Source organism: Eucyclogobius newberryi, unplaced genomic scaffold (assembly GCF_026437365.1).
Source record: "Eucyclogobius newberryi isolate DKJ021-1_F unplaced genomic scaffold, fEucNew1.0.hap1 SCAF_13, whole genome shotgun sequence".
NCBI lineage: Eukaryota > Metazoa > Chordata > Actinopteri > Gobiiformes > Gobiidae > Eucyclogobius > Eucyclogobius newberryi.
The window spans coordinates 11,152,052-11,175,425 of record NW_027315757.1 but is presented as its reverse complement, the minus strand read 5'-3'; the positions used below and the strand labels follow the sequence as shown (position 1 = coordinate 11,175,425).

The following is a 23,374-nucleotide window of genomic DNA, read 5'->3' as shown; positions in this document are numbered from 1 at the left end:
AGACACTCCTTCCCATATTTATTTGACATTGCAGCATGACAGGTGTCTCAAAATTGTAACAAAATTGATTTGTTCCCATATCTGCGCGCTTTCTGGAAACTCAAGACATAAAAACATAACAGATTTTCACCTCTCGTTTTGTCTTCAAACTCCAAAAAGAAGTCTAAAAGTTGCAATTTTTACTTCTTGCATTTTATTTTGTAACTGGCAGAAAAAGCGTTCATTTTCCCCCCTTGACCATAAGTGAATTCAGAAAATGAAAAAAATAAAAAAAATAAAATCATATATATATCCGTATTTTTGTTTAAAAAGTAAATTACATCTGTTTTTTGGGGTTTTTTTTCCAACAAAATTGAAATAACTCATGATTAATAAGTGAAAAGAATCCAAATAACCATAAATACACTGATACAGATAACACAATGTAAATATACCTTTTGCGGTCTGAGTAGTAGTGTACCATGTGGTGATGCGTGAGGAGGGGGCAGCCGGAGGAGAGAGAGGGAAGGGCGGCCAGGGCGGGCGCACAGAGCGGAGCGCTGCGGTCGGATCAGGAGCTGCAACGATGGAGATCCGACCGGACAGGTTCAAGGCTTCTGCGGCCAAAACTCTGGGCAAAATTAACAGGTAAGCACTTTTTTAAACACCCATTCATTCCAATGTTTACTTTTTAATTTGGACACATTTTGACGTGTGTCTAAATTGTGGCGCTCGTTCTCCTGAGCGAATCAGAAGCAAAAAAAAAAAAAAGAAAAAAGAAAGTTGGCTGTTAATGAATGTGGTTATAATTAATCAATAAAATCAATAAAAAGAATAATTTGCGTCCGGAAGCGCGGAGTGATAGGAGTGGTCGTGCATATGCATAAAAAGTGTTTCTGCGGATTTTTTTTAAAAAAAGAGCAAAATCAGTTTAAGTATTCAAAATGCGTCTATATTTTACAATTCCGTGTGGTTGTTCTTCTTGTTCTGGTCGAATTTGTTCTTGTTCTGGTGGATTTTGGAGTCCATAGTGTCATTACATAATATTGATGTGAGATGTTGGCACTGCTTGTGTACGGGAGCAGCTTGGGCTCGTGTAGGCAGCAGCAGGCTTAGATCTTATTTCAGGAAAGTGTTGTCAAGTGAAAGTAGAAGCTAGTTTTGTGTTATATAAGTCATAAAAATGTCTTAGCCTGTTGCAAATTTTATCTAAACATTTTCAACATTTATTATATTAAAGACTTTATTTTACTGTGTAATCACAAAATTATTGTAGTTTTTTGGCCATAACAATTATTTTAGTAGTTGACTAGTCAGAGATCTTTTTTTTTTTATTAGTCGACTATACTCAAGTATTTTTGTAGATAGAGCCTTTTATAAAACATTTTAAACCAAATAAAGGTTGAAATATGGTGAATGAAGGCTTCAACACAGAGAACATAAATGTTTTATTGACATGTAAAAAATGTAAATGTTTTTTTTGTTACATTTTCATTTAATAATGCCACTTCATTAAATAAAAAAGGAGATAATGATTACGATGAAATAAAAAAATATTTGTTTATTGTAATAATAATAGTATATAGAATAATCATTGCATCCTGCAGTTTTATACAATGCTCATTAATGGTAAAATCTACTGTTATTCCTCCTTTTTTTTCCATCAGTGATAACATTTTGACATAGCCTTGTCTGATATTGCCTGCTTTAAGCTTTCTCACAGGATTTGAGGTAGAAATCAACGTATAAATCCCGTACTGAAATAGCCTGTTTTTTCAGTCCAGCTGTCAGCCATGCAAATCCCCACATTGTCTCCGCCCCCTTGGTCCACTCCTGCCCAGGGACTTCCTCCACCCTCTACTCTCCATCCTCCACCCTCCACCTCTGCCCTGCCTAAAGGTGTCCACCTCTACGCTCAGATTATCACGGTCCGCACATTAGGAGAATCTACTGCTCATAAACCACGTGACGGACTGGAGATAGATTCATTGTACTGTGTTTCTTCAGTTGAATATCTTCTGAGTGTATCAGATGTAGTCTTCTTGAGTAGAAAGGGCAATCCCTGCATGGTGTGAATACGTTAGCGTGCGCAGCCTCTCTCGCAGACAAACTGTGATCCCCCGTGATGAGAGCAGCCAAGAGCTTATTTATTATTTAGGTATTTCTCCATCAGAATGCACGCCCTCCTGTTTCTAATTCCAACCTCACAAAGTAAGCACAAACTTCAGCCCCCTTTTGACTTTTTAACATCTGTAGACCTGCATTGGACAATTTACAACACAAAAATCGCAAATCGCTCACTGAATGATGATGGAAACTTGATTACTGGACAGTGGCTACTTTTTCATGGCCAGTAAAATCATCTAACTGGAGATCTGATTACACTGTAGGTCGTGTGTTCATATCCAAATCAGAAATGAGATAATACTCACTTACATGTTATGTATGTATTCAAATGTAATAAGATTAATCATATCAGATTTAGATCTCTACATGTTTTTAATAACTCCAGAAATGAGATAATGATGATTATTGGTGTACATGTAAACATAGCCACTGAAATAAGTGATGGGTTATTGGCGATATTAGAGGGTTTTCTAACATATTAAATTGGTCTCATATTGAACATTTTGCAGATATTTGGCACCAATATTTTGTTCTGCACGGCCCCAGACTGTGAGTGCTCATTTGTCTGTCCAGTCTGTCCTCGGTGCATCACATTTGTCTTTTTGGACAGACTTTAAATAGAAAAGTCATGAAGCCAAATAATAGCTTTTTGTTAACACAAGTATGATATATATATATATATTTTTTTTATCACAGGTTATACATTTTGATTTTCTTTTACATAAGTGAAATGTTATTTGTGAACTTTACCATAATTTACCCTGCAATGGATTTTGAAATTGTAATATTGGTATCTGCAAATATCGGCAAGCAAGGCAAATATTGTTTATTGGTATCAGACCATACCTAACTAAAATTGGATTCATTTTTGGATTCCGGCCCTTATGAACAAGTGATTTCCAAGCTCGAGGTCGCTCCCCACATTATGTGTCCCCAAAGTCTTCATACATTTCTGAAAAATCTTTCTAGAAAGCATTTTTTTTACTGTTCCACAACATCATTATAAACCAAAAAGGGTCACTGGGAGAAAAAGTTGGAAATCACTGGCATTGGTTTATCTTAGTTTGTGCTTTGAAATATATAAGTTATAGGTCAGTCACGTGTTGTACAGAAAAGATTAGAGAATAATCACCTTAAAGCACAAGGTTCAGTGACACCAGTCAGATCTGTGGAGAGGCAAGTTTTCTCCCAGTAAAAACAAAAAACGATGTATAATTTAATAAATACAATAAAGAACTAAATGAAGAAGCACATTTAAACAGTAGTTATTTGTTAGCAAAGTAATGTCATTCAAACTTCTACAGATAGTGAGCTCCAAAAACTAAATGACAGCTCATGGGTTCCTAGTGATCATTAATGACTTGAATGATATTGCGTTTGTTGTGTGAAGTTCACATGTGTGCACGGGACAGGGGCAGAGCGTGCATCGTGACTGGATGGGGATGTGGGGGTCTCCCTGGGTGACACCGTCCCACCGAGACCCAATCTGTTCACTTCAGGGAGAGGTGAGAGGAGCGAGGAGAGGAGGCTAGAGGAATCACCGCTGTAGTATTGTGTTAACACCTACTATGCTGTGGAATACAATGAATGCTTTTGACGTTTGTTGGTTGAATATTGAAATTGAGATTGGATTTGAGACATTTTCAACATGTCAAAGAGCTTTCAGATTTGACAGAAGACTGAGCTATTGACTGCTGAACAAATACTAGCATCGCACGCAGTTCCGATCATCATCCATCCATCCATCCATCTTCTGCCGCTTTATCCAGGGCCGGGTCGCGGGGGCAGCAGTCTGAGCAGGGACTCCCAGACTTCCTTCTCCCCAGACACTTCCTCTAACTCCTCCGGGGGGATCCCGAGGCGTTCCCAGGCCAGCCGAGAGACATAGTCTCTCCAGCGTGTCCTGGGTCTTCCCCGGGGCCTCTTCCCGGTGGGACATGCCTGAAACACCTCCCGAGGGAGGCGCCCAGGAGGCATCCGGAACAGATGCCCGAGCCACCTCAGCTGGCTCCTCTCGACGTGGAGGAGCAGCGGCTCTACTCCGAGCTCCCCCCGTGTGGCCGAGCTCCTCACCTTATCTCTAAGGGAGCGCCCAGCCACACGGCGGAGGAAACTCATTTCGACCGCTTGTATCCGCGATCTTGTTCTTTCGGTCATTACCCAAAGCTCATGACCATAGGTGAGGGCAGGAACGTAGACCGACCGGTAAATAGAGAGCTTTGCCTTTCGGCTCAGCTCCCTCTTCACCACAACAGTCCGATGCAGCGACTGCATCACTGCAGCCGCTGCACCGATCCGCCTGTCGAGCTCACGCTCCATCCTTCCCTCACTCGTGAACAAGACCCCGAGATACTTGAACTCCTCCACTTGGGGCAAGGACACCCCACCCACCTGAAGAGGGCAAGCCACCTTTTTCCGGTCGAGAACCATGGCCTCGGATTTGGAGGTGCTGATTCTCATCCCAGCCGCTTCACACTCGGCTGCAAACCGTCCCAGTGCATGTTGCAGGTCCGGGTTTGATGGAGCCATCAGGACAACATCGTCTGCAAACAGCAGAGATGAGATCCTGTGGTCCCCAAACCGGACACCCTCCGACCCCTGACTGCGCCTAGAAATTCTGTCCATAAAAATTATGAACAGATGTGACCGGATCGTTCCTGCGTTGTGTCTTAATTGAGTGGCCACGAGACACGGTTTTATCCGTTTATTCTGGTAAACAGAAACGCAAAAATAAAGTCAAACGTGCCACGAGGCAACTCCAGCCCAAACTCTTCCCCGCACGGAGATAACAGAAGGGCAATAAAACATACCTGGTAAACAGAAACGCAACAATAAAGTCAAACGTGCCACGAGGCAACTCCAGCCCAAACTAAAAGGGATATAACACAATTAAATCAACACACTACATAGAAAACATGAAGGACGACCCGAAGGATGACTGACCTCTTCCCCGCACGGAGATAACAGAAGGGAAGAGGAAGTCACGTCCATCACATTTATAGGAGAAATATAAGGGAACACACGAAGAAGAAGAAGGGGGCTGGAGGACATCGACAGCACAATAAAACAAACACCAGGCATGTTGAACATAATATTAAACAAAAATAATATAAGATTTTGTGTGATTATACATGAACTGGTTACACAGAACCGGTGACAAAGGGCAGCCCTGGCGGAGTCCAACATGCACTGGGAACAGGTCTGACTTACTGCCGGCAATGCGAACACAGCTCCTGCTCCGGTCATACAGGGACCGGACAGCCCTGAGCAAAGGGCCCCGGACCCCGTACTCCCGGAGCACCCCCCAAAGGACACCCCGAGGGACACGGTCGAAAGCCTTCTCCAGATCCACAAAGCACATGTGGACTGGTTGGGCAAACTCCCATGAACCCTCGAGCACCCGATGGAGGGTATAGAGCTGGTCCAGTGTTCCACGACCGGGACGAAAACCACTCTGCTCCTCCTGAATCCGAGGTTCGACTATCGGTCGGATTCTCCTCTCCAGTACCTTGGAATAGACCTTACCTGGGAGGCTGAGGAGTGTGATCCCTCTGTAGTTGGAACACACCCTCCGGTCCCCCTTCTTGAACAGAGGGACCACCACCCCGGTCTGCCAGTCCAGAGGCACGGTCCCCGAACGCCACGCGATGTTGCAGAGACGTGTCAACCAAGACAGTCCTACAACATCCAGATACTTTAGGTACTCAGGGCGGATCTCATCCACCCCCGGAGCCCTGCCACCGAGGAGTTTGCGAACAACCTCAGTGACTTCAGCTTGGGTGATGGATGAGCCAGCCTCTGAGTCCCCGGTCTCTACTTCCTCTTCGGAAGACGTGACTGAGGGATTAAGGAGATCCTCAAAGTATTCCTTCCACCGTCCGACGACATCCCCAGTCGAGGTCAGCAGGCCTCTACCCGCACCGTAAACGGTGTTGGTGAGACACTGCTTCCCCCTCCTGAGGCGCCGGACGGTTTGCCAGAATTTCTTTGGTGCCGACCGATAGTCCTCCTCCATGGCCTCCCCGAACTCCTCCCAGGCCCGGGTTTTTGCCTCTGCGACAGCACGAGCCGCGGCTCGCTTGGCCTGCCGATACCCGTCGATGACCTCCGGAGACCTACAAGCCAGAGTGGCCTGATAGGCCTCCTTCTTCAGTCTGACGGCATCCCTTACTTCCGATGTCCACCACCGGGTTCGGGGGTTGCCGCCACGACAGGCACCGGAGACCTTGCGACCACAGCTCCGAGCAGCCGCATCAACAATGGAGGCGGAGAACATGGTCCACTCGGACTCAATGTCCCCAACCTCCCCCGGGACATGGGAGAAGCTCTCCCGGAGGTGCGAGTTGAATACCCTACTGACAGAGGGCTCCACTAGACGTTCCCAACAGACCCTCACAATGCGTTTGGGTCTGCCAAGTCTGTCCGGCTTCCTCCTCCGCCAGCGGATCCAACTCACCACCAGGTGGTGATCGGTTGACAACTCTGCCCCTCTCTTCACCCGAGTGTCCAAGACACGCGGCCGGAGGTCAGATGACACGACAACAAAGTCGATTATTGACCTCCGGCCTAGGGTGTCCTGGTGCCACGTGCACTGATGAACACCCTTGTGCTTGAACATGGTGTTCGTTATGGACAATCCGTGGCTAGCACAGAAGTCCAATAACTGAACACCGCTCGGGTTCAGATCGGGGAAGCCGTTCTTCCCGATCACCCCTCTCCAGGTGTCACTGTCATTGCCCACGTGGGCGTTGAAGTCCCCCAGTAGAACAACGGAGTCCTCGGTCGGTGCACTGTCCAGTACCCCTCCCAAGGACTCCAAGAAGGCCGGGTACTCTGCACTGCTGTTCGGCCCGTAGGCCGCCACAACAGTGAGAGACCTGTCCCCCACCCGAAGGCGGAGGGACGCGACCCTCTCGTTCACCAGGGTAAACTCCAACACGTGGCGGCTGAGCTGAGGGGCTATCAGCAAGCCCACACCAGCCCACCGCCTCGCCCCGCGGGCAACACCAGAGAAGTGGAGCGTCCAGCCCCTCTCGAGGAGATGGGTTCCAGAGCCCAAACTGTGCGTGGAGGTGAGGCCGACTATATCTAGTCGGTATCGCTCAACCTCCCGCACAAGCTCAGGCTCTTTCCCCCCCAGCGAGGTGACATTCCATGTCCCCAGAGTTAGTCTCTGTGTCTGGAGATCTGGTCGCCGAGGCCCCTGCCGTCGACTGCCGCCCAGATCTCTCTGCACCGGCCCCTTATGGATCCTCCTGCGGGTGGTGGGCCCACGGGAGGGCGGCCCCACGTCGCTCTTTCGGGCTGTGCCCGGCCGGGCCCCGTGGGGTAAGACCCGGCCACCAGGCGCTCGCCATGGAGCACCCATCCCAGGCCTGGCTCCAGGATGGGGCCCCGGTGACGCCGATCCGGGCGACGTAAACGGCCTTGTTCGTGTTGTCATCATAGGGGGCTTCTGAACCGATCTTTGTCTGACCCGTCACCTAGGACCTGTTTGCCTTGGGAGACCCTACCAGGGGCATAAACCCCCCGACAACATAGCTCCCGGGATCATTCGGGCACTCAAACCCCTCCACCACGTTAAGGTGTCGGTTCAAGGAGAGGATCCGATCATCTTGTGAACTTCAAACCTGATTTAGATACCAAGGAAAAATCTCAATGCCAATTTTATTACCATACTAATATTAATAACAAAAATTACAGTTTTTGGACAATAAAATAACATTTTAAACTCAAAATAATAGAAGAAAAGTAGCTATCTTTGATACCAAGATAAAACTTTTTAATGAGCAACATGGATGTAGAAGATACAATATTCAATCAATACTTTTGAATATGAATAAAATCAGCCTTTTTATGATTTACTTACTTAGAAAACAACACTACATTTCTGTCAAAGTAGTTGTATTCATTTATTTTCTTGTGATATCAAACACTGCATTATTCAATATTGGAATATTATTATCATGCGTTTTATCTACCTCCATTGTATTATTTTTAAATATATATATATTTTAATACAATTTTCATTCTCAGAATAATAATCTTTTTTTTAAATATTGTCTCGTACTTCAGATTTAGACTGTTTTTGTTTGTTTTTTTTACAACCCTGTAGCGTTATACCTGTTATTTAAATGTATGCAGCATGTAACCCAACAAAATAAAGAACCAGAAAGTGTATTACACATAGTTTAAATTATATAGTTTTTTGAATGAAAATGAGAGGAGAAAGAGTTCACCTTTTTGCATAATTGTTCAGTGACTGTTTCTTTTCACCACAATCACAACACAATAGTTGACCTTGTGGATAAGGTTGTCCAAAATCCAACACTCAGACACTAATGGATACCAAAACGATCTTGCTCTTTTTGAATTGTATTTATTCACTGTGTAATATATGTCTCTGTGTTACCCTGCGACGAACTGGCCACTGTCCAGGGTGTACCCCGCCTAAGGCCCAAAGTCACTGCGACCCTGAATGGGAACAAGCGGTAGAAAATGAATAAGTGAATGAAAAGTAGGATTATTTCAATGCTGATAAGATGATGAAGAATACATAGGTGTATTCTGTATAAAACTTGTACATCAACGCATTTTATGTTCATTGATTAATTATGTAACTTCTCTGGTGGAGCCAACTGCTTGTTTCCATAGCGATTCCTGGACTATACAACAGCAAGGACTTATCTATTTTTCATTCATTTGATTTACATTTTCTTGTCATCTCTTCACAGATCTGTAACTTGGCCTGGTAGTCACCTACTTGTCATAAAGCCACACTGTGGAACATTGCTGGCAAAAGGCAAACCTTTCACAAAAAAGTTACATAGTGCACTTTTTATCATGGTATCAAATTAGAAATACAAATCAATCCTGAAACGTTATTTCAAAACACGGCTATGCCCTGCTCAGGAGCATGCAAACCTTTCTTTCTAGACTGTAAACAATGAAATGAGTACAAAAGTCTTCTTATGACCAGGGCGTCTGCAGTTACATAATGTTTCAGCGACCCCAGCCTCCATACACTGTCTCTCCATCATCCTCTTATGAGCGGATTACACAGAGCACTCGCTGAATTGGTAAATTTAATATAGTGCACAGAAGCTGACAGTCACAGGTCATCAGCGACTGGAGAGGTGTCTGGACGCCATTTGAAAATATAGCAATATTTGAAAATAAGCTAACTAGGATGGGCGTAAAATGCACGAAGCACAGGGTCTCTTATGGGTCAGTGACACACACGACAACGGTGCTGCCCAGTGTTCAAGTGGTTAATCACTTAACATGCTATTCTGCAGTGCATCACCATTTTTAAATAAATTCCTTTTTGCAGTATTTCCCTGTTAAAAACAACCTGCAAATGTTTTAAATGAAAAACACAAGGGCTGTATGATTTGGGGAAAAGTATCTAATTGTGATAAGATTTGCGAATTACGTTTCAATACAAGGATTCTGTTTAAAGTCTATATTTAAATGTGTCCAGGAGAATGAACTGTGAACTATTTCAGAATATGATTGTGCAGTTAAACTACAGGGTTAGTATTATTTGTTTTAATGTTTTCTTTTTTGGCAGAATAAGACAAGATATTTTGTTATTTGTGGAGGAAATTACAGTAGGCTTAAAAAGAGATACATCTGATACATGTTTTACTGCTGTGGCCAATTATCAATATTTGCAGATACTGATAATAAGACCACACATTTATGCTAGGAATAATAACAACATGTTTTATCTGGGATATAAAACCATGTCTGATATATTTTTTGCTTAATTGAATTTTAAATCAGCTTAATGTTAAACTAATAGAGATTTTAAAGAGGTTAAGTACTATGGTGACTATAGTGTGATAAATGTGTATTCTTTGTTCCACCACTCTTTTGTTTACTTTTTCCGTGTGTTTTTGCTCATGTAGTGTATCTCTGTGGACGTTTGCCACATCCTGCCAGCAACGCAACATTCGATCCCAACCTCTATATGCCCACTACATTATATAAACCAGTTCTCTTTAAATATACTTAAACATACACGACTATGTATCTATACAGCAGCCCACAATATCCATGAATACTTGATCACAACTCTGATTCTTAGTTTTCTTACCCCACATTCTCTGATAAATGATACATTATTTAACATGGTGTATTTTCTTTTTGAATAGATACAATACAATATAGATACAATACCATGATGTTAAATGATTCACCTTGTGTTGGATATTTCATATATATATATTTCACATTGTCACTTATTATACACCTGAAAAATACACAGTAAATTAAAACAAAAATGTATTCCTTCCACTTTATTGGTCCCTGTTGGTAAATTTGTCCTCTGCATTTGACCCATTCTGCTGGGCTAAACAGTCAGGAGCAGTAGGTGGTATGCATATCAGAATATATAGATTTTATTGCAAATGTTGTTTTGGTGAAATACAAACTTAGATTATTTTGTATATAATAAACAACAACCAAATAAGGCCACAAAAAGAGCAGATCTAAAAGGAGCCTTGGGCAACATAATAGGACAATGTGATATTTCTGCAATTTTGTATTCGTTTTTCATTCACATTTTAGTCCATTTCTTGTGGATTATCATAATACTGTCTGTAATACTTTTTAAAAGCTGATATTTGATATCTGTCTTGCTGCTGTGATAACTTATATTTGCCCATACCGATTCAGAGGTATAATATAATTTGTTGAATGATTGTAGGAACATACAGACAATACTACTTGCTCTTCTATTTCCATTTTTACTCATTAGTCTGTTCAAAAAATTAATTCTGTTGCACTGAAACTTGAAATGAAACAGAGACACATTTTAGGATTATATTGCTCTTAATAGTTGGCTAAAATTGGATATCGGACCTAAACATTTATCTGCAAGAATCCTCCAATATCACTAATACTGATATTGAAACCGATATATTGCCCTTCCCTAATTGTCTGAATATTTTAATCAAGATAATTCAGACAATTGTCTTGCTGCTGTTGCCAATAACCGATCATTTCCAATACAGATATTTAGATTTGAAAATCCATTTCAAGGCTCACAAATCTATTCTAAGTTGAAGCAAAGTTCACAAATCAATGAATGAATGAATAAATATAACAAATAACAATTGCTCCTCTATTTCTATTTTACACATTAGTCTTTTAAAGGAAATAAAAGAATAAAAATGTGCTTATGCCAATATCAGTCACCGATACTGGAACCAATATATTGCCCACCCCAACCAAAAATATTGACCAAAGACATGATCCAGACTCAAAACTACCTAGCTGGAGTATATTACCTGTGCTGTGCATGTTTGGGGTTGTTTTGTGCACGTTGGGGTCACTGTACTGTCACTCGAACAGTTCCTCTTCATTAATGCTGCTGCCAGCTGAGGCCGATCAGGAGAACGAGGCGTCCACAGCAGCTCAAGTTCACACGGGGGGCCAACTGTCCTGGGACCACACGCTCCCATAACCAGGCCCCACGGGCAAGGCACTTAGCTGGATTTGAAACAATGTTGGCACAGAATAGCTTTTACATATAAACAGTAAGTGAAATTAAGTGCGGAAAATAATAACTCAATAATAAGTCAATTTACCATGCCAAAATATGTGCAATGGCATAATTAAAGGTGAACTATGTAACTTTTTTGGGCTGGAATTTACTACCTGGTTGTCTCGTGTAGATGGTTTTGCATTTCCTGGAATGTTACACAGTATGGTATTAAATTTATCTAGGTGGGCAGATTATCGAAATTGAGATCATCAATGTTGTTTGGAAGTATATATATATATATATATATATATATATATATATATATATATATATATATATATTAGTATATGATGAAAGATCTGATTTAAAATTAAAATGATAACAAATATATACGGTACATTTCCAAATAAGGTTTTCACATTTGTCTGATATGTAAACCTCAACTTTCGTTGTCTGAACATTGTCACCTCTCCACAAATCTGACCTGTAATTTAGTCAGGTGACGTCTCCATTGAAAACAATAAGTTGAATGTTATGTTGTGGAACATACATAGCATAGTGCACCTTTAAAACTGCAACTAAAATCTTAATTTTTCCTTTATTTATTTTTGGCACCGTAAGGATATATAAATAATGACACAACAAAAAACCCACCTTCCTCCACATTGGTTCTGATGCTAATGTATACAAAGGCAAACTTGAATTAACTACTTAAATGCTCAGTATTGAATTTGTTTTAGGTGATTTTGAGCTTTCAGTTCTTAGCTCAATCCCTATTATATCTGTGAAAAGTTTGTTTTATCCAGTATGACGCCGACTGTCCCTGCGACGTTAGCAAAAAACGACTGAATACATTGTACAGCCCTTGCAGCAATAACATTGGATGTAAAAGTAAGCAAGTTTTGAAATAGCTCTGACTATTTCAGAATTGTACGTAACAAACATCTTCCTATTTATACTATTATTCAAAATTGAAGACCAGTATGTTATGTTTGAAATGGATTTTAAGCACGAGATACCTTCATGACTTGCCCTTTTTGCTTTGGGCTAACCTCGTTAGCCCGTAGCATATGCGTAGGTGTCAGGCAGCAATCTGTTTCCTGGCCTAATGAGGATCCTGCAGCTTTTTATGATAGCTTTGAGTTATGCGATAGTACTGAGCGTCACACATCAGCACATTCATCACAGAGAAAAAAATAATAGAAGTGTAGAAAAAAAGAAAAAAAACATATCAAAAATCATAAAATTTGAATGATTTGTGGGACCAAATTGTGTCGTGCCACGCCTTTCTATATTCATTTCCGGAAGTAAATCATTTTTGTAATCCTAATCTGAATGTTGTGACAGATTAAGAGAGAGAGAGGGTGGAAAGAGGAGAGAGATGTGCTTCAGCCTCTAATCTCCGGCAAATGTCAGGCCACGGCTTTGTAAAGTCCTTCCGCTGCGTTGTTTTAACATTTTACCACTACACACACTTATGATGTTATGTTTGATGGCCAATAGAGTTGCACTATATCTTGCAAAATGTGTATTTTGAAAATGCATGTTTTGTAGTAATTCAAGGCTAGACCAGTTTTTCTATTTTGACACAGCCTGGCTAGCATCTTTGTTTTCATCAAAGATTTACCTTAAACCAGTGTTCAAGTCTTCACAATACTAAGTGTCTACATTTACATTCAGTTTTATAATTGAAACGCCAACCTGCCCAGGGATTAGCATTTTTTGCCTGACAAAAGGCCTCTCCCCTTTTTTTTTTGTAACATTCCCAAATAAAAAACATACCATATCTTCATATCTGGCCTGGGTATTGAGTTTTTTCACTACTCTGCCTTTTAACTGTATCAAAATGGATATTACAAATTTACATTACTATAATATGCAGCATATACTGTAGTTACCAAGACCTTCCCCCCCCCATCATATTGCACTTCTTCCCCAATACACCTATTGAATGATCATTTTATTTTACATATCCCATTGTACGCCCTGGGTTGCTATAGAATGAGCAGCTTCCAGTAAGACAGGGACACAATATATAGTGCAAAAACTACAGTAAATTATTCATTCTCACCCAAAAACCATAAATAATAGACCAGTGTTAGCAGCATCAAACTCTCTTGTGCTTGAATGCATGAAGATGGTCGACTCGCAAGGCCAAAAACACGCTAAGAAAACTAGTTGTTTGCTTGCAGACTTGTGTTGGACGGAGCTTTGAAAAATCCACAGCGCCGCTTATGCCTGTGATTCTCCAGCTCACTGAGTAACTGGATCACAACAGACACGCACATATAGCAACATTAGTCACTGGAAAGTAACTCTGGCAGCGTTACCTGGAAACTCTGCACATGGCATTGTTATTATTGAGGGATGTAACAATCTCCAAACGTCACGAAACATTATTAGCCATATGGTACAATAGTTAGACATTGAGTGGAGGCTTTATTGTATTTAACTCGGGGCTATTATTACTGGCATATTGTAAAATAAAACAGTATAAACAGTATGATGGTTAGAGGGGACTGATTACACAATATCAACTTTGTTACAATGGTGCTTCCTCGTCATTATCTTACTCAAAGTGGGATGATTCTTGCATGTTTGAATAATCCTGTATTGTCCTGCAACTGAGGCTTAAGTGCAAAGAAAATCCCTGCTTTCACCTACCCCCTATCCCCGCCCACATACCTGTGCTTAGTTCCGATTGTTTGAAAAGTCAGAGTGAGAAATGTATGTTCTAAAATATCATGCCACTTTTTAAAGATAAAGACATGTAAATGAAAATCCACGCTAGTTACAGTGAACTGTCCTGTCCACAGTGTTGGGCAAGTTCCTTCAAAAAAGTAATTTGATATATTTACTTCTGTTACTTCTATTGCCCCTAAAATAATTAAGTTAGTAATTGCTTTGCCACTGCCCAATAACACATTTCAATTATCAAAGTTTTGAGACATTTTCCACTTCTAGCAGGGTTAGCCTACAGCTTTATTTTTCCTATCTGAGAATCAGAATTACCATTGTTTTGTTGAATATCTAATTGAATGTTATTGACTGGGAAGTGTGCAGTGCTAACAAAGCTTTATTGAGCTATATGAGGATATCACATTGGTTTGTGATATAAAACAGTAGTTAACGTCGTTTTGTAATGTACCACTGGTATTTACTGATCACTGCGTCATATGGAGTGTAGTGGGGGTGCTATTTTCAGCTATAACACACAGATGGCCGCTCCTCCGACTTCTCTGTTGGGCTCCTGTGGAAAAAATTACACAAACCATTCTCTACCAATTAAACAACAACAGGAATTTGCTTAATATTCAGGTCAGAATAGCTATTTTAATACTTTGCTATTTTTAATTTTCTTTTATCGTTTTTGTCTTTGTTCAAATGACATGTGAAAGTGACTGTTACAAATCCCTGGGGAACCTTGGAAGCTCTGGAAAATTGGAAATCTACAGCAGGATAAGCGATGCAAGAGTATAAATAGTGTGTCTTTCTATCATAGTTTTATTTTAGAACAAATGGGAGAGCAGGAGGAGGTTGCACGATACAAAATGATGTTAGATGCTTTGGCAAGAAGGTCAGAGAGGTCATCTTGAGCTGATTTTGTATAGATTAGAGATAGTGACGTAATAAAATGTGGCAAACATACTGGAAACATACTTTGTGTCAACGCATTTAAACTTCTAATATCAGCAAACACAATTTACTTTGACTACTTCCACTGTAAAGCCGGTCAACAATCTGTGATGTAATAAACACATAAATATATATATGAATTAATAAAAAGGGCTAAATTAAGGCTAATTGCCAATCTGTTTATGACACTAACGGATATCAATTGCTTACATTATTGTATATCAAGCTAAAAAAAAAGTGTGTCCGCTTTAGTCTTTAGATTAGGCCATGTAATTCCAAAACGGCAATCAAAAACAACAACATAGCATTTTTGTTTTATTGTTGTTTTTGTAGTAGTTGATTTGACATGTCCCTTTGTGGTTTGCCCCCAGATTGATCGAGAAACGGCAGCCCAATGGAGAGACGATCGAGTTGTCCGCGGAGGGCCGTCCGGTGCTGGTGGAGGAGAAGGAGATGCCCGTGGTTGATTGCACGTGCTTTGGTCTACCGCGGCGCTACATCATCGCCATCCTGTCCGGCCTGGGCTTCTGCATCTCCTTTGGCATCCGCTGTAACCTCGGGGTGGCTATCGTCAGCATGGTGAACGACCACACCGTTTACAAAGGCAACAAGGAAGTACTTGTGGTGAGTCTGACGTACGCATAATTGACGCCATGACCAAACAACAACCTTTGATTTACAAATGTACAATGCCTCATACGTTACCGTTCCTATAGTGCGTGGCCAGCTTAATCAAATCAAACTTTCAAAACAGAACAGCACAGTTTATATTTTGATCCATTTCTGCTGTGGATTTAATTCGGCGAATGACTCTCTAATCTCTCTCTCCCCATTTCATGCGACAACTGGCCTGTCTAATAAAGCCCTATTTTTGCTTCTAATTCTCAAATTCTCACTTTTTTCTGTTGTTTTTTTATGATTACATTTCAATGTCATGTCAATTCAAGCACATTGAGCGGTTAAATACAATAATAACAGAAAAGCTCAAACAAATGTCTTAGCTCAGCAAGAGGACTCGTCGGGTAGACTCATTAAATTCTGTGTCAGGGCAGTTTGAGGCGAGTAACAGCCCTCAGGACAAAAACAAATCCACTTTATTTATATAGCACGTTTCACAGACAAACAGTTTCCAAAGTGCTGCACAGAGACGCAGAGTGACGGCCATAATAGAAATGAATAAACAACAACAAGGGAATAAAAGCTCTGTTAATTTTACTAAAACAAAAAACAAGCAAAATGTGGAAAATGAACACTGAAAAAAACACACAACTTACAAGTTAAAAGAGAATTAAAGTGTCAGCGTCAAGTATAAGACAGGTGGACTCTGGAGACACAACAGGAAAGTCCTGTTTTAAGCCTCACTCTTACTTTAATCTGTTGTTTTGTGATGATGAGAAAAGCAATTCCCCAGAAGCATTTCTTCTGGAACGTCCTCTGCAACATTTCAGAGCTATCTACAGAGCATAGCTAGCTCCATGCAGCGTCAGCATGGACACAAGAACAACAAACTGCTCAAATCACACAATCCTACAGTTCTGGATAATCGCAATTATTGATTAACTGATTTATCTTGACATATCCCTAAGCTACTTTAGGTTTTGGAGGCAGTTTAAACTTCATATGGTTGTGTTCTGTAGGTGATTGAATGTCCAAATGCTTGTTGTCTTGTTGCAGGCTGCACAGTTCACATGGGACCCAGAGACAGTGGGAATGATACACGGCTCCTTCTTCTGGGGCTATATCGTCACTCAAATCCCAGGAGGATTTATATGTCGGAAATTTGCAGCCAACAGGTAAACAGTCGTTGTAATGACAATATTTTTGATGATATTATATTTTGACACAGGCTAAATCAGGACTAGAATGATCATGACTAAAACCTGAATTTCTTTAAACTATTAGTGTACTAAACCAATTTGTGGCATTTGAATTGCGAATCTGTTCTAAAAACTGAAAATACATGATTGTATTTAAACTATTACGTGACTTTTAGGTGTTTGCTTTAACTTTTTCTTGTGTCTTATTGCTCAGAGTGTTTGGCTTTGCGATAGTGGCCACGTCGGTGCTTAACATGCTGATCCCCAGTGCTGCTCGCTGCCATTACAGCTGTGTGATCCTGGTCAGGATATGTCAGGGGCTGGTGGAGGTGTGTGTCGTCTCATTCTCAGGACATAAACAATAGAAGATAAATGTAAACAAGAACAACTCTGTTAAAATCTGTCTGTGGGTTTTACAATGACGCAGACATTTTGTTCTAGTGCTCTATATCTATATTGACACCCAAGAAATCCTACGGTACACATACTGTCACAACATGTCACAACATAACTGACCAAAGCCTTCATACATATACAGTCTTGGGTCCTGTTTAGTCTTACATTCATATGTCAAAACTACTAACGCGGGCACAGACTAGAATTGAATGCACTTGTATATAAAGGGTCAGTTTACATATATGTCAAATATATTTACAAATTAAAGTCATTCTTGTGCCTGTCTCAGGGTGTCTCATACCCAGCCTGCCATGGGATCTGGGCAAGGTGGGCACCTCCGTTGGAAAGAAGTCGATTAGCCACAACTGCCTTTTGTGGTATGTAAAAAGAGTATTTATTGAGCAAACACCAATTTTGCATTTGTTTCTTCATAATTCAGTAACATGGACATGTTTGGTGCCTCCTAGGGTCCTACGCAGGGGCAGTAGTTGCCATGCCTTTAGCCGGAGTACTGGTTCAATACACTGGCTGGCCTTCTGTCTTCTATGTCTATGGTCAGTATCCTTTCATGTACTGTAGAACTTTCGGACATTCTAAAACCATGGTCTCTCGTTATATTTTCCAGGGAAACAGATTTTTCTAAGGGCTAAGGTCTCCCTATAAGATCCACAAACAACCCAGAGTGGCTCAATTCACATTTACTTTCAAAGAAGTTATACTTTGTCCAGGTTTAAAACAAGACTAAACAAACCCTATCAACCCAAAAAACATGGATAAACTATAAAGTAAAGGACTAAAACAGGTCTAAAGCAGATCTTGGACTATCAGACCTAATCTAGAATAGGACTAAACTAGAACTAGGCAAATGTCAGGCTTAAACTACACAGAACTAGTCTAAATCAGGTCTAAAAAGCACTACAGAAGGACTAAATCAGGTCTATCATTACAACATTTGGTTCAAACAATATTAAAAGCACAGTAGCCTACAGAAGCTGCCACAAACAGAGCTAACTTTTCTATTTAGTGCACTAAGAACCACAGCATCTATTTTTAATCCTGCTTCACGTCTATTAAAAATAGCAATAACAACTGAGTCTTTCCTTCGCCTATGTATGTTCTCTGTATTTTAAGATGTAAAATGTTGTGTTTTATTACAATCAATCCGATGCATATTCACAGAGAAATTAGCTTATGATGCACCTAAAGCAAAGGTGCACATATCCCGGGACGAGACTGAGATCCACCTTTCATAACCCGACTCGTGGGACAATCCGCACATCACACACAGCTGTCTGATCTACGTGCAGGTTAAGGCCTTTTAATCCAACGGTAAAGCTTGGAAAACACACTGTCCTCTGGTGCCACGGCGCGTAATGTTCCTCGAACGAGCTGACTTCCAAACCCACGGATCACACAGCCCTTACACATGTTATATTTACACAAAATCATTAATGAAGATGTTATTTACTGTTATCACATGTTTGTGCTTTAACAGGGAAGTGTTTCAGATGAACTGGGGGTCTCTGGCTCTCTGGTCCGCCGTGACCAGCGGAGTGTTGCCCAGAGAAAAAAATACAAAAGCAAATTTTTAATCATGGGAAACTGGGCGGCGGGCCAGATCATATTACTTGGTGGTCCGGAGTTGGCCCGTGGGCTGCCTGTTGGAGACCCAGGACCTAAACCATTTAAATTCCTACCCAGTATCTACATCACCATATTTGTTTTGAATGCCTATAATCGTTGTGTTCCACAGGCAGCTTTGGTATTTGCTGGTACTTGTTTTGGATTCTGGTGTCGTATGAGAGTCCTGCGGCCCACCCCACCATCACCCCAGAGGAGCGCCAGTACATTGAAGAAGCTATTGGAGAATCTGCATCGTTTCTCAATCCTCTTCAAGTATGTATCTGCATCCAAATATTGTGTGTATCATTTTTCAAACAATAAAGATACATTTGTTCAGTGTTTCTGTATTGTATGATTTTTTGTTGTGACAGAAATTCAATACGCCTTGGAGACACTTTTTCACCTCTATGCCAGTCTACGCCATTATTGTGGCAAACTTCTGCAGGAGCTGGACCTTCTACCTGCTGCTCATCAGCCAGCCAGCCTATTTTGAGGAAGTGTTTGGGTTTGAGATCAGCAAGGTAAATGTTTAATATTGCAATTCTCTATCAAACGTTTTAAACGTTCTATAAACACCCACTAACATGAAGGCTGATAGTTTGAGCACTGCTACTAGTGTTACATACACTTCACCCACCGTTATTGTGTGAATGTTGTGTGATTGTCTCATGGTTGGAGACCCTGTGGGTACAGAATGCCGCCCACATCTTTGTCTCTTTGGGCAGCAGTGGCGACAGAAATACCTCCTCTTAGATATTAGGCACGGCTAGAAAATAGTACCAAAAAAAAAATCATGTTTTTGGTCATACGCTTTTTGCTATTGACTGAACAAGAATGCAGATACGGGAGGATCTCGGAGTAGAGCAGCTGTTCCTCCACGTGCAGAGGATCCAGCTGAGGTGGCTGGGCCATCTGTTCTGGACACCCCACTGGAAAAGTTACAAGAATTAGATCTTGATCTTTATTCAAATAGTAAAGAGATAAATACAAGTACCTCGGTAATTTTAACAATTGCTGCTCAGATCGCTCACACTGTCTCTCATTGTTTCATTTGTAACAGTGTTTGCCAAACTACATGTCGGCCTCTTTGCCTTCCCTTTAGGTGGGAGCGGTGTCCGCGCTGCCCCATCTGGTCATGACCATCATCGTGCCAATCGGAGGCCAGTTGGCGGACTACCTGAGGACCCACAACCTGATGACCACCACCAACGTCCGCAAGCTCATGAACTGTGGAGGTCAGTGTCACAGTGAAGTGGTACACAGACGAGCGCTCTTTACAGTTCGACAAAGTGACTATTGTGTGTATTCTTGTTGCGTTTCTCACCTTTTTTTTTCTCCCTTTGGACGCGTTAGGTTTTGGGATGGAAGCCACACTCCTACTCGTGGTGGGATACTCGCACACCAAAGGCATTGCCATCTCTTTCTTGGTCCTTGCTGTGGGTTTTAGTGGCTTTGCAATCTCAGGTATGTGGTGTGACGTCCTTAAGGAACACATTAACTAGTCCTAGTATATCGACTCATCGTTCAGTGAATAAAAGACGTTGCATTTTGGGTGGGCTTAATATTTTTTGTCTGTCTGTTTTATTTACACATTTTTGTTTTTTGTACATTAAATTTGCATTACCCAATATTCAAACAATTAAAGGAGGGAGATAAATAAATGTTGATGAAATAGAGATACTGTTTTTCTGCTCATTAATTTATTACCGCTCATTTTACTTATGACATGCTTCATTTATAAAAGGTTTACTGGGATTATTCATCTTTATGTGTCTGTAGCTTAAAGTCGTATTCAATTTAGAATATCCATCATGTCTTCTTTAGCAGAATAGCTTTGTTTTTTGTTATACATCAGACAATAAGTAAGAGATTATATCAAATTACCTATTCAATTTATTGCAAAAGGGATGATTATAAAACGTCATGGGGCATAGTTTGTTCTAGAGACGCTTTCCCACTAACTTGGTAGTTGGTGGTTTGATTTACATACTGTTATCGGGCGAGACATTCTGTACATAACGCTTCCTTCCCCGTGTGAGTCTGTGTGATTTATCGTGGTCGGAGAAGCCGCTGGCACAGAATGACAGCCACATTTCTGTCCAATAGCTCCATGACAGCTGTGGCTCACCACCATTAAAGCTGCATTATCCAGTTCTTCTTTCATAGATGAGTAAGAAGACACGCAAAAAAAAGGTTATTGCATGTGAATACTGTGTTTATGAGCGCTGGGAACAAGTTAGACAGATTTAAACATAAAAATCTTCTTTTCACGGTTTGAAAATCAGGTGTGACAGTCCAGCTTTAAGTATGATTGAGGAGTTAATGGAGCTTGTGAAGGATGTCATATTTACTCATGTTTCCGTTTCTCTTTCAAACAGGATTTAACGTGAACCACTTGGACATTGCCCCTCGATACGCCAGCATTCTGATGGGCATTTCGAACGGGGTGGGGACTTTATCAGGCATGGTGTGTCCTCTCATTGTGGGTGCCATGACCAAACATAAGGTATCTCAGCGTGTGAGGCTGGAGGCACGGGTGTTTGATCACATGACGCAACTGCACGTTCTTTTGTCCCGTTTCAGACGCGAGAGGAGTGGCAAGGAGTGTTCCTGATAGCGTCGCTTGTCCACTATGGAGGAGTGATTTTCTATGGTATTTAACTTTACTTTGTTATGACTGGTATATGATTGTGTTATTATTGATCGTTTTGCGAAGAAACTGTAATGTTTTATGACACCATTGGCAAGGGTTTTGTTAAATTTTCCATTAACTTTCATTTATATTACGTCAAATCAACTATTAAGAGCTTTTAACTGTTAGAATTGTTTTTCCTTCTTATGATTTGGGAAAAATCTTGATTCTCCTGCATTTAATAATGCTCCTTGCTCTCAAATTTCCCGTTTTCCCCTAACTCCCATACACACCCACTGCTCTGTTCTTACTTTGTTCTCTGGTTTCATTTGTATCCCGACAATTTGCTGTTTCACATTCACCTTTCCTGTCCAATAACGCCTTCGGGCCAAAAACAATCTTAAAAAAGAAAAAAACATTTAAGGGTGAAGACGTTTTGCTCATCCAAAATGCTTCTCAAAAAAATAAAACATTTTTAGAGGAATAAGTTGAGAGGAGCCAGTTTAGTCAACGGATCAATACTTGCTGTTTAACATAAAGAAAATACAAAATAATGATCCACAGGAGTCATAGATAATAAGTGTATAGTAAACAAAAGCATTATATGTCTTCTTTAAAAGATAATACAAGATCAGTTTTCAAGATCAACTCTAAAATTATATATAATTGAAAGCCTTTTTTATGTACAAGATTTCCTATTTGGTTTGGGATTGTATTAGATTTAAAGCAAATCATGATTATACTGTGATATCTATATTTCCTTCACTGAGAGACCTGACATGATTGTTATTTCTCAGTAAAAATATTCAGATATTATTTTTCACAATGCATCAGGAATGTGCTAATATGTGTCTGTAAATGTCTTGGTTTGGCACAAAATGCAAATGGACCATAAAATTGACCACAATTGCATTGAAATATCAGTTTATACTCTTGGTGGATTGGTAGATTACTCTTGCCCTTTCTGTCTGTTTCTGTGAGTTTTAATTATAGAGTGTATACTCAATATTCTAATTTAAAACAACAATTGTGATACTATGCATTTTTCAATACACCTCCCATCTCTTTATCACATTATCTTTTCTCTAGGACTCTTTGCCTCGGGAGAACAGCAGCCGTGGGCCGACATAGAGGACACCAGCGAAGAAAAGTGTGGCATAATCGATGAGGACGAACTGGCCAATGAGACGGAGGAGATGTACCGCGGGGGCGGGCAGTACGGGGCCATGAGCCAAGCAGTGGGTTCAAACGGAGGAGGCGGAGCTGGCAGCGGGTGGGTGTCGGACTGGGACAAGTCTGAGGAGTACGTCCAGCCGCCTGGACACAACCCCCACAAGTAGAAGGGCAGCGAGTGGAGGGAGACCACCTGGAAAAGGACGAACTTCATGGAGCATTACAAAGAGTAAACAGCAAGAAACAAGATGGATTTCATACATTCAAGATGCGGAATGGACCGTCCTTCTAATAGTATTTAAATTTCACTGTATGGGTGCGTTCTGGGTTATGTGTGACTCTCAACAGATTTTATTGTTTAAATATACTACGAGTACTTTAGAGAAACCTTGATGGTATGAGCTAGCGGCACAGTGTGGGAAATATTGCAACAACAGTTCACCAGACAATCCATAATATTATATGTGAAATAGTCCATAGCAAGGTTTGGATTGGCCC

The 23,374-nt window shown here is 41.0% G+C and overlaps 1 protein-coding gene across 1 annotated transcript; it reads left to right on the top strand.

Annotated features, from left to right (window-relative positions):
• The first annotated feature begins 502 nt into the window (after positions 1 to 502).
• Positions 503 to 23,374, top strand: slc17a7a (solute carrier family 17 member 7a). The gene is made up of 13 exons (XM_072442598.1): positions 503 to 627; positions 15,607 to 15,859; positions 16,910 to 17,028; positions 17,267 to 17,381; positions 17,738 to 17,825; positions 17,916 to 18,002; positions 19,202 to 19,344; positions 19,443 to 19,592; positions 20,174 to 20,306; positions 20,425 to 20,535; positions 21,450 to 21,577; positions 21,655 to 21,724; positions 22,793 to 23,374. The coding sequence occupies exons 1-13, from the start codon at positions 566 to 568 to the stop codon at positions 23,041 to 23,043; spliced, it is 1,710 nt and encodes a 569-aa protein (XP_072298699.1). The 5' UTR covers positions 503 to 565; the 3' UTR covers positions 23,044 to 23,374.

Coding starts and splice junctions, on each gene's coding strand:
- slc17a7a (XM_072442598.1), top strand. CDS start 566: ATGGAGATCCGACCGGACAGGTTCAAGGCTTCTGCGGCCAAAACTCTG. Junction 17,826..17,915: donor AGCCACAACTGCCTTTTGTG/GTATGTAAAAAG, acceptor GGTGCCTCCTAG/GGTCCTACGCAGGGGCAGTA. Junction 21,578..21,654: donor GTGCCATGACCAAACATAAG/GTATCTCAGCGT, acceptor GTCCCGTTTCAG/ACGCGAGAGGAGTGGCAAGG.